Here is a 12053-nt window from a genome sequence, read left to right on the forward strand (position 1 = left end):
CAAAGATAACATTCGATTTGAAAAGAAAAAACGATTTTACGCCATAAGGACTATTGGGAATATACAGGCAATTGACACAGGATCCTTCAAAAACAACAAAAGGAAATTGAACTTTTACTTGCCGTGAGGAGGACTTGATGGACACCAGCTCGCCGCGGTACAGGTCAGATGATCAGATAGATGTTTGGACCACAGCGCTGCCCCGCCGATCATGAACGCCCAGCTGTCGATGGAGAGTCTTGGCGACCACCTGCACGGAGGAGTGAGCCATGAGTCCATCGGCGGCCACGGCGAGCTGCTGAGCACCCACCACAGTCCGCACTCCCGTCCTGGGCCGGGCCCCCCGCCGCGGGGTCTCAGCCACCGCGCCACCATGGGCATGGCGACCCTGCTGGACAGCGGAGACTATCACCCTCATCACCCCGGCCATCACGGACACCTGCACCCGGCGATCAGCATGTGCGAAGCCCCCCCCGGCATGAGCGCGAGCAGCACCTACACCACCCTCACCCCGCTGCAGCCCTTGCCCCCCATCTCCACCGTGTCCGACAAGTTCCCTCACCACCACCACCACCACCATCACCACCACCATCCCCATCACCCGCACCCCCACCCCCACCAGCGGATCCCCGGGAACGTCAGCGGCAGCTTCACGCTGATGCGGGGGGAGGACCGGGGACCCATGGCGCCCATGAACACTCTGTATCCCCCGTATCACCATCACAAGGATCCATGCATGGGCCAGAGCCTCTCCCCGCTGTCCGGCTCCGGCCTGGCCGGCATACACACCTCCCAGGCCGGCATCCCCCCGCCCTACGCGCACCCCGGCGCCGCCGCCATGCCCGGGGAGAAGATGCTCACCCCCAGCGGGTTCGAGGCTCACCATCCGGCCATGCTCGGCAGACACACCACGGAGCAGCACATGAGCTCCTCGGCGGGCATGGTCCAGATCAACGGCCTCCACCACCACCCGCACGCCGCCGCGCACCTGGGCGTGCAGGGCCACGGGCAGCAGGGGCTCAGGGACGGCCGGGAACAGGCGTGCGGACCCGGGCAACAAGGGGGCGCCGGCGGGGGTGGCCCTGGACAACAGATGGAGGAGGTGAACACCAAGGAGGTGGCGCAGAGGATCACCACTGAGCTGAAGCGCTACAGCATCCCGCAGGCCATCTTCGCCCAGCGGGTGCTGTGTCGCTCCCAGGGGACCCTGTCGGACCTCCTGAGGAACCCCAAGCCCTGGTCCAAGCTCAAGTCCGGCCGGGAGACCTTTAGGAGGATGTGGAAGTGGCTGCAGGAGCCTGAGTTCCAGCGCATGAGCGCACTCAGGCTCGCAGGTGAGCGAAGCCTCGGTAAATAAATGCCCCATTTTATTTCCATCTTTTATGTCTTCAGTTGGGATACATAGGTGGGCACTAGGGACATCTGGGCACCTGATGTAAAATTGGCAATTTTGTCCAAAATGTTAGATAAAAAAAAAAAAAAGATTGATAAATGGCTTAAGTAATGTAAGTAGGCTATACTTGATGTGAACATGCTGGTACATCATTATCAGACTTAATTTGATCCTTCAATTTCTTGTTTATGCCCCAAAATGACTGGATATACAGGTTTTCTAGCAATTTGTAGCAATTGTAGAAATATTAACCTTAATTGTCGAATATTTAAGCATGTTCTAATAGTGTATACTTTACTTTACTTAAAAACATTTTCCAAATATATATTTGGAAATATATATTGGTGCCCACCTATCCTCTTAGTTGTGTTTCCTCTTTTGTCCCTGGTTAATTTGTGAGTGTGATGCTGCTGAGTGGGGTGCCCAGAACGGACGAGATAAAAGCTATTAATATGAATACCAATAAGGCCTGTAGTCTTGTCTGCCTCTCTCTCTCTGTCTGTCTGTCATCGACACTGACTTGGGGGTTTTGTGAAACAACTTGTGCTGCATGTCATTTTACCTCAAAATATCGACCGCGGGGGACTGTGTGCGTAAGTTGATCCCTCGGCCAGAGGGATCGTTAGGAATGTGTTTATTTTGGTGTCGATGGATCTGATCAGCTTTTTAATGTCGCCCTGGTTGTAAACACAGAGAGAGAGAGAGAGAGAGAGAGAGAGAGAGAGAGAGAGAGAGAGGGGGGGGGGGGGGGGGAGAAGGGGGGGGACAAAACATGTGTTGTTTGCGTGTGTGTGTGTGTGTGTGTGTGTGTGTGTGTGTGTGTGTGTGTGTGTGTGTGTGTGTACTTGTATACTTGTGAAAAAGTCATTTCAAATGTCAAGTAGGCTGGTCATGTAATCACTCATCATTTGGTGAGAGCTCAGGCCTGTCTGTGCCACATATAGCCTAGGTTTTGGATAAATCATTGGCATTTGGTCCAAAATTAATTTGATTTGGCGTACAATAATACATCGATATACGACTAGAATGTAATGTAATAATATATAGACTCGAATTACTGTAGCAAAGGGGGGGCAAAGTCCAAAAGAATATAATATCATATCATATCATATCATATCATATCATATCATATCATATCATATCATATCATATCATTGAATTGAATTGAATTGAATTGAATTGAATTGAATTGAATTGAATAAACATCCAAAATAATCCAAAATGAAAACAGAATTGTGTTGCCATGTCTCCATGATTGGGGACTGTTCATGTCCTTAATATGTTAAACGTGGGAATAGAACTAGACGGGCACTGGCCAACATTTGTCTAATTTGGTGGTTCTCAACCTGTGCGTCGAGACCCCCAGGGGATCCCCACATGATTTTGGTTCACGCCATGATTCTGTCACCCCAGATGACAGTGAAGTGACAAGTTAAGGATTTTTAAGACCTTTTTAATACCTAAAAACAAATACCATTACAGCATCAAAAGTAATCAACAAACTATAGGCTACTGTAAAAACTGGCAAACATTGGCCAAATTGTTGAATAATATAAGAAAGAGGTAAAACGTTTTAAATTTGAGAGGCATTGTGAGCTTGTAGATTGGCTATTTTCACAATATTTATCTGGGGGAGTCCCTGGTTCAAATATGATTATTTTGGGGGGTCACAGCCTGAAAAGGTTGAGAACCACTGGTCTAATTAACTGATAGGCCACTGTTAATTTGTCCCTGAGGTGCACACGAGTCAATCAGAGCGCCAACAAGGGCCAATCCGTTCAACCACACACACACACACACACACACACACACACACACACACACACACACACACACACACACACACACACACACACACACACACACACACACACACGTTTTTAAGGTCTCCAATCAATGTCTTAACTCGTGAAAAAGTGAGGCCGCGTGGAAAGTGTATGTGTAATCTCGATTGATTATTTTTCAGTGTTCCCATCTGCTGTGTGTGTGTGTGTGTGTGTGTGTGTGTGTGTGTGTGTGTGTGTGTGTGTGTGTGTGTGTGTGTGTGTGTGTGTGTGTGTGTGTGTGTGTGTGTGTGTGTGTGTGTGTGTGTGTGTGATAAAGACAAATCCGTTTTTACACTAATACAGATTAGCCTACTAGTGTTTATGTTAGATTATTAATACAGAGACGAACTTGCAAAATGTTAACATTATGCAGTTGTCACCACAGTTTGAAGCCGCATTGCCTTTAGTTTGAGTTTTGATCAAATGTGAATGCTATTTTTTAATTATGCTTTCATTGTCACTGCTTAAAAATAGGCCTACACTTTGCCCAAGACCGACGGAAATTTCATTTATCATGCCTGTATTATTATATTATCTTTTATTGACATTATTTGGTCAGAAATAGGCCGAAAATATTAGGAAATTTCTAAATAGAAATATTCAAACACTGACATTTGTTGTAATTTGTCATGAATAATTTAGACAGGAGGAGGGGTGAAATGTACAGTTAAAATCTAAATTAATTTAAAAAACGAGTGAGCGCCATTTTATCGATCCGTTGGCTCCTTGGTGAACTAGATATGTGATCGCCTGCTGAAGTAGAAGTGATATACCTATTGATTTTAGGCCTCTGAAATTAATCTTAGGCCATCTCAACTTTTCCCACGTATTCAATTACCTAGCTTATGGGAATATGAAAGAAAATTGCATTTTTCACAGCTAATAGAATAGAAATAGAATAGGATAGGATTTTAAAATAGATACAATAGCCTACTTTAGTCAGGTGATTCAAGGAATAAAACGCATATTTCGATTCACCAAAAATACAATTGCAGAAGTAATGATTGAAATTATGATGTTTTACTTTATATTATAAAATAAAACAAAAACACATGGCTTGTTTGAATAGACGTATGGTCTGTGAAAATAGTGTGGGCCTTTATCATGCAAATCCGCAGGAGTAAAAATCCGATAGTCGATTTTGGTGCAATATTTGCAATATTTCCGTTAAAAAAAACACACACACATGTGTTCTGCTTTGCTCTGTAAGCTTATGAAACCGAGAGAGAGGATCACGAGCGCGCGTGCGTTGGTTATCTGTGTGTTTGTAATGATTAGCCGGGAGCAGCAGAGAGAGCCCCGTGTTTGTGTGTGTGTGTGTGTGTGTGTGTGTGTGTGTGTGTGTGTGTGTGTGTGTGTGTGTGTGTGTGTGTGTGTGTGTGTGTGTGTGTGTGTGTGTGTGTGATTAGGCTGATAAGGGGGAGGTCGTTGTTATTTCACCTGATCCTGGGAAATGCTGTGCGTCTAGGCCGCGGTTGGCATAGTGGTGGACAGTAAACTAAGTGCATTTACGCGAGTATATAGTCTATACTTAAGTATTTGGTATTTTTTGAGTATTTGGTCATTTCTTTTGCCAGCCACATGACTTTCACTGCGCTATTTCAAATATAAATATATTGCAGGTTACTTTACTCTCTTGGTTGTCTGAATCAACCAATTATGTCAAATATATTTGCCAATTTTTGAAAATGTCTGGATTTAAAAGAAAAAGTCATTTCAATACAGCAATGCACTGATATTAAAGATAAAAATCATATATTCTTTTGAATATAGGCTATATTTACTTGAGTATATCAAACCTCATATGTCCAAAACTGTTACTTTTCACGATTCAAATTCAAAAATAGAAAATGTAGCAGATCCACAAGCTAATTTCGAGCTTGTGGATCTGCTACTTTTGATACTTTTGTACAACACTATGATCAAATATAGGCGTTAATTTACCCCAAATCACACAAAGTTAGAATATAGATAAGAGGTTTCTGCCCGACAACAAGGATAGGGTACTTTGTCCACCACTGGCTACTAGTACCTGTATACTGGCCTCAGCCCGCAGTGCACATGCAGCCTGGCTGGCAGTGCAGTGGCTCCTTCTGTCTGCAGTGGCCTTCAGACTGATTTATAACAAGCAGCCTATACACATGAGTAGAGGAGCCCCTTCTCTCTGTTAATGTTTACCAGCACTGGAGACACACACTAATTTATGGTCATGGGGATATGCCACTGATTGCATTGTATAGCTTGTGTATGTTTGTATGTATGTATGATAACAATAATTTAGTGTGTGTGTTTTTTGTCACTGTATATTATGTAGCCTATATGTATATATGCACATACGTGAAATTTGTCCTCTGCATTTACCCCAAATCAATCCTGCATTTCCTATAATCACTAGGAGCCGTGAGCAGCCATTCTACGGCGCTCGGGGAGCAATTAGGGGTTAAGAGTCTTGCTCAGGGACACACATCGACACATTGCTGGCCTGGCCTGGAACCGAACCTGCGACAACCAGGGCCTCTGGCTGCCCAGCCGGGCTCACTAACCACTCAGCTATGGCCGCCCCTATGTATGTATGTATGTATGTATGTATGTATGTATGTATGTATGTATGTATGTATGTATGTATGTATGTATGTATGTATGTATGTATGTATGTATGTATGTATGTATGTATGTATGTATGTATGTGGGTGTGTGTGTGTGTGTGTGTGTGTGTGTGTGTGTGTGTGTGTGTGTGTGTGTGTGTGTGTGTGTGTGTGTGTGTGTGTGTGTGTGTGTGTGTGTGTGTGTGTGTGTGTCTGTGTGTGTGTATAGGGGTATGTATATCCACAATTTAATTTTAATACAATGTTATTACTATTGATTCGTGTTACTATATAGTATTTGCTTTTTAATACAACCATATTTTCAATAGCAATTGAGAAATTATGCCATTTGAGGTTTTTATTTGTATTTTATTTTACCACTTAAAAGTTATTGAAGTGCATTGTAGGGTTAATTTATGAATCTGGCTTCATGTGGCTGTATTATTGCCTGAGGATTTAACAGCAAACTCTGGCCTGCAGAGAGGAGGAATGATGGGACAGGCTAACAGGTCAAGTGTGTGTGTGTGTGTGTGTGTGTGTGGGGGGGGGGGGGGGGGGGGGGGATATTGTCTGAATCAATCTGTTTCTAACAGTCCACTGCTGCCCCCAGCTGGTCGCTCTCGGAATTGTGAGTATCAAGAGAAAGTGTCTGTGTAGAATAGTGTAGCCGGTGGGGGGGACGAAAAACAGCTGCAGAGCGGTTTGCTATCAAATTGACAGTGGTGGAAAAAGTCCAAAAATCTTTTACTTAAGTAAAAGTATCAATACTGCAATGTCCAAATACTCTGTTACAAGTAAACGTCCAAAATATTGAAGTAGGGGATAATAAAGGTCTTGTAATAATCAAAATCTACAAAGTAACTAAAGTTTTCAAATAATTGTAGTGAAGTAAAAGCATAATATTTACCTCTGAGATGTAGTGGAGTAGAAATAAAAGTAAAATTGGAAATACTCCAGTAAAGTAAAAAAATATACCTCAAAATTGTAATTAAGTACAGTACTTGAGTAAATGTACTTAGTTACTTTCCACCACTGCAAATTGATTCCTTGAGCTGTCCTTTCAGGAAATAAACGAGCCAAGTCCTTGTAGTTTTCTTGGACAGTGGATTTGTCTTTACTCTTTACCGTTAAACCGCGCGCGTTGATTTCAGGACCATGGACAGCGGCCTTTGTCTTCATTTTAACCACTTCAACGGCACAACAGGGGGCTTTCGCCATAAATAGCGGATTCACAACGCGTTGTAAGCTTGTAGATCGGCTTCTGGGGAAGACATTTGGTGTAGAACAGTGGGTTTCAACCCTTTTCATATCAAGGTCCATTATTTATTCGGCATTTGAGCCAAGGACCACCATTTGATGAGGTATCAGGAGAGACAACAGGCAAACGTTGATCAAAATAACAATTCTTCTACATTCTGTAATTGTGTAGACTTCGTGTAAATTAAGTATTGCAGATGTTTAACCATAATTTAACCCTTTAGAGCTTAAAATGAAACCAAGTGGTTCCCTAAGGGTCCATTTGGTTTCATTTTACACTCTCAAGGGTTAAATCTAATAAGGGTCCATTTGGTTACCAACTCTTCATCATTTAGCTGGGGACCATGGAACCCCCTCAAGGACCACTGGTGGTCCCCGAACCACTGGTTGAGAACTACTGGTGTAGAAGGAAACAAGAGCAGTCCAAGTACAGAGCCAAGTCAGGTCTGTTACACTAAGTAGGCTATAGAGAGTGGTTAAGGCCTAAATGAAGCCTGTGTGTGTACCAAATATCCCTCTCACGTTTCAGGGGGATGTCTCCATAAGCACCAGGAGATAAACCTGGATATATGCCTGTATACCTCCAATATTAAGATGTTATCCAGGACATGGTCTAGGCCTGATAACAGCTTAAGATTGGAGGTATCCAATCTTAAGCTGGTATCAGGACACTGAATTTGAATGCACCCCATATCTGCCACACAGTCTCAGAAAACAATGTTACACTCAACTCCCTGTCAGTTTGTTTAATTTGATAGATTTATGTTTTAGTTTTGTTCTCTTATTGCGACAGCTTTATGGACAGTTGGTCTTCCTTTCATAAATACACGTTGTGATTGATTGATTGATTGATTGATTGATTTCATGTTATCCCATTTCGACTAGCCTGCAGTTGGGTTTTGCAGAATGTGCATGCTCATGTTTGGAGATAGAGACTGATGTTTAGACAATATTGGTAATTTCTTAGTGGTTTTCCAAGAGCTAAGCTAGAGCAGTAGGCCTGTTGGGATGCAGGTGTGCAAACAGTAAAATCCTCAGTGTTCGTTTATATTTGAGAGTGTACAAATGGAACCAAGTTGGGTTCCATTTGTATATTCTCAGAGAAACAAATGGGCAGTGGGGGATGAAGTTCTGTTACAATACTCTGTTACTAGTAAAATACCTGTATTCAGAATTTTACTTGAGAAAAATAACAAGTATTGGCGTCAAAATAATACTACCAGGATATTTTACCAAAAGTAAAAGTACTCACTATGCCCATTATTTAGCATTGTGTCCCATTTCACAAGTTTTTCAACACTTTAAAAAGTTGACTCAAATGATGTACTTAAAGTACAAATGTGTAAAGGTACTTACTTACTTTCCACAACTGCAAATGGGTACATTAAAACAGAGGATTTACTGTGCACATAAAACGTGTATAAAGAAGACTGTAACCTGAATAGCCAGAGCCTGGATACTGTATGTGTGTGTGTGCTTGCTTGCGTGTGTGCGTGTGTGCAAGTCTAGCCAATGATCTTGTTGTTTTTGTCAGGGACAAAGAAGATAACATTTCAAAACATCTAAAGTTCAAGGGAACTAGGTAGCACAGAGGACAGCAGGTTTATTAAAGGTGCACAACAGTGTATCCCAAATAAGATGTTTTTTCCGGATTCTGTGTGCATACAATGATCTTGCTTTGGACAGTGATTATGCAATGATTTTGTTTTTAGACTGAAAACTCAAAGGTAAAGGGCACTGGTTTGGCAGAGGACAGCAGGTGCTTTGCCCCCCACAAAGCCAGTTGAGACAGAGCAGTGGTTCTCAAAGTAGGGTCTGGGGACCCCCAGGGGTCCTTGAGGGAGTTCCAAAATGTGATAATAGAATAAAAATCAGTTATTCTTCGGCCCTTTGAAAATAGCCGATCTACAAGCTCACAACGTGCCATGATGCAACGCGTTGTGAGTTTGTAGATCTGCTATAAAAAGAACTTGAAGAAAGAAATGAATTTTAACAACAGAAACCTTGTATGGGGGTCCCTGGCACAAAATATCTGGTAGTCTGCAGCCAAATACATTTTAATTTGGGGGTCCTAGACATGAAAAAAGATTGAGATAGAGCGTATGTAGCCTAACCCCAATGTGGGAGCCACCACTGGCCACGAGGGATGGCAGCTGGAAAGGAGAGGAAAAGGTTAATAGGTTAATATTAATTAATGGTGAAAAGAGGATCTATAGCTCACAACACATCGCGGCATAACCCGATGTGAGCTTGTAGATTGGTTATTTGTGCTCTTGTGGCTACCAAATTCAACTCACCAGGATAACCAAGATATTTGCACTGTGAATTAAGGTGCTGCTCACATTCAGTCAATTGGTCAGTCAGTTTCTTTGTTTGCCAAATGGCAATGCTTGTATTGCAATTATGGCTGTATATACATTTCTACATTAAAGTTACAATCCAGGACTTATCTTAAAGAAGAAAACTTTATGTTAACCAGTCTATATGGAGTACAATATACATAACACATCTGTGTTGCAAGCAGTGGAAAACTCATCCGAGCTCTGTATAAACAAATGCAAGGATACTTATATGATTAATGTACATATTAGTTCATATTTAACAAGTAGAAAGGCTTCCAGTGAATTAGGATTATGGCTGGTCTTGAATGCTATACGTTTATGATTATGGCTGGTTTTGAATGCTATACATTTATGATTATGGCTGGTTTTGAATGCTATACATTTATGATTATGGCTGGTTTTGAATGCTATACATTTATGATTGTGGCTGGTTTTGAATGCTATACGTTTATGATTATGGCTGGTTTTGAATGCGATACATTTATGATTATGGCTGGTTTTGAATGCGATACATTTATGATTGTGGCTGGTTTTGAATGCTATACGTTTATGATTATGGCTGGTTTTGAATGCTATACATTTATGATTATGGCTAGTTTTGAATGCTATACATTTACAATGTACATTTATAGGTCGATATTGTACCAAGTACATTAAATATATCTACAACTAGCAAGTCCTCCACTCATGATGTCATGATTCTTCAAACCCAGACAGTCGCTTATGTAGAAGCAGTTATGCAGAACTTTCCTCATTTTAAATAATTTCCTCAATTGATTATTTTTAAGGAACTGATATTGTTGTGTAGATATAAGTTGTCGCTTATCTGTTGCCCTAGAAGGAACAATTCACCCCTAAAATGACTTTCTTCTATCATTTACTCACCCCATGAAGGCTTTAAGACGAGGACAATCTTTCTTTGTGTCACATTCCGTTACAGTGAATGACGAATCCAAAAACCAAGAGAATAGTTGAAAAAGGAGACTCTTTGTCACAAAAAAACAGTAAAAGTTAAACAAAAATAAATGTATCCATTTATTAACTCCAAAACAGTGTTCACAGTAATCCCAAGTGTATCCAGTCCGTGTATTTAGTATTTCCAACACATAACCTTTTTGCAGAAACGTCATTGTTTAAAAAGATTTAAAACACTTCCGGGTTAAATTGTTTCATGCACCAATGATGCACATGCCTGGGCAGGTGCATGCATGTGACTTGAGCTCCTGTTGAACCCAACAGGCAATGCCCAGGCGCCTTCCTCAATCCTGCATGAGATGGTTAACACCAAGAACATTTTCAGCTTAAAAGCGATGTTTTGGTAGTACCGAGCATACTGTATGACTGGACAAAGGACACTTTGATTACACGTTGAGCATTGTTTTGGAGTTCATAAATGTAATACTATACAGTAAAAAATACAGTAAAAAAATACTGTTGTTCTTAAAAACAGACCCCTAGTTTTAGCAATTCTCTTATCTTTCAACTCTATTCTGTTCATTTTTTTTATTCTGTTTTCACAGTAAAGGAAAATTCTACAAACAAAAATTATTCTATTATTCAAGCCATCACAGGGCAAGTAATTGAGTCATTTTGGGGGTGAAATATTCTTTTAAAGCACATGGAAATGCTCTGTTTTTTCAGCTAGGTTATCTGCAAGTCTGACTAACTCTCTCTCTCTCTCTCTCTCTCTCTCTCTCTCTCTCTCTCTCTCTCTCTCTCTCTCTCTCTCTCTGTCTCTCTCCATCTCTCTCTGTTGTAGCGTGTAAGCGTAAGGAACAGGACCATGGGGTGAGGGGAGAACGTGGCGGCCTGTCCAAGAAGCCTCGGCTGGTGTTCACAGACGTGCAGCGACGGACGCTCCACGCAATCTTCAAGGAGAACAAGCGTCCGTCCAAAGAGCTGCAGATCACCATCGCCCAGCAGCTCGGCCTGGAGCTCACCACGGTCAGCAACTTCTTCATGAACGCGCGGCGCCGGAGCCTCGACAAGTGGCTGGACGACGGATCCGGTCACCCGGCCAACTCCGGCCCCAACGCCTGTACCAAAGCCTGACGACAGACAGACTGTCTGTCTGACTGACTCAACCTCGGTGGAAAAGCTTTAAAACTTAGAGATACAAAGAGAAACTTAAAAGAGACCTTGAAGCAACGTTTTGCCCTTAAAACCTGTACTTATACTGATATTTATAGTATCCAAAGATGAAGAAAACAAACCAAAGACTTCTTTGACCTGCTTTAAAATGTTTGTTCGGCAACACATTTATGTCTAACATACAGCAAAAACATTTAGATGTCCCTCCCCTGACACTGGTCTCACAGCTTTACTTCAAACCTCCCGCCCCCCAATATCAACCTATCATTCGCCGTCCTTATCTTTAATCTGATTGGTTGGTTGGATGACGGGTCTCTGAATGGAGGTTTAATCAGCCTATCATTGGTGTGTTCAGCAGCTGCCCACACCCTTTGACAACAGCCCAGAAGGAGGAGCTCCAGTGGGATGGCCAATCAGCTTCAAAGAGAAATCCCACTAGAGCGACTGGAATGTTGCGCAGCCTTTTTGGATTGGTGGACTTGTCTGTGTTACCTATCTATCTGTGTGTCTGTGTGTCTGTCTTCTGTCTATCTGTTTGTTTGTTTGTTTGTCTGTCTGT

At 42.3% G+C, this 12053-nt stretch overlaps 1 protein-coding gene across 1 annotated transcript; it reads left to right on the top strand.

Moving 5' to 3' along the window:
* Window positions 1–211: 211 nt before the first annotated feature.
* onecut1 (one cut homeobox 1) lies at window positions 212–11455 on the top strand (the record flags this gene model as incomplete). The annotated part of the gene is made up of 2 exons (XM_080426678.1): window positions 212–1334; window positions 11163–11455. 2 exons carry the CDS (start codon window positions 212–214, stop codon window positions 11453–11455), a joined length of 1416 nt encoding a protein of 471 aa, XP_080282804.1.
* Between the last annotated feature and the right edge of the window lie 598 nt (window positions 11456–12053).

Source organism: Gymnoscopelus braueri (assembly GCF_963280865.1).
Source record: "Gymnoscopelus braueri genome assembly, chromosome: 1".
NCBI classification, from domain to species: domain Eukaryota; kingdom Metazoa; phylum Chordata; class Actinopteri; order Myctophiformes; family Myctophidae; genus Gymnoscopelus; species Gymnoscopelus braueri.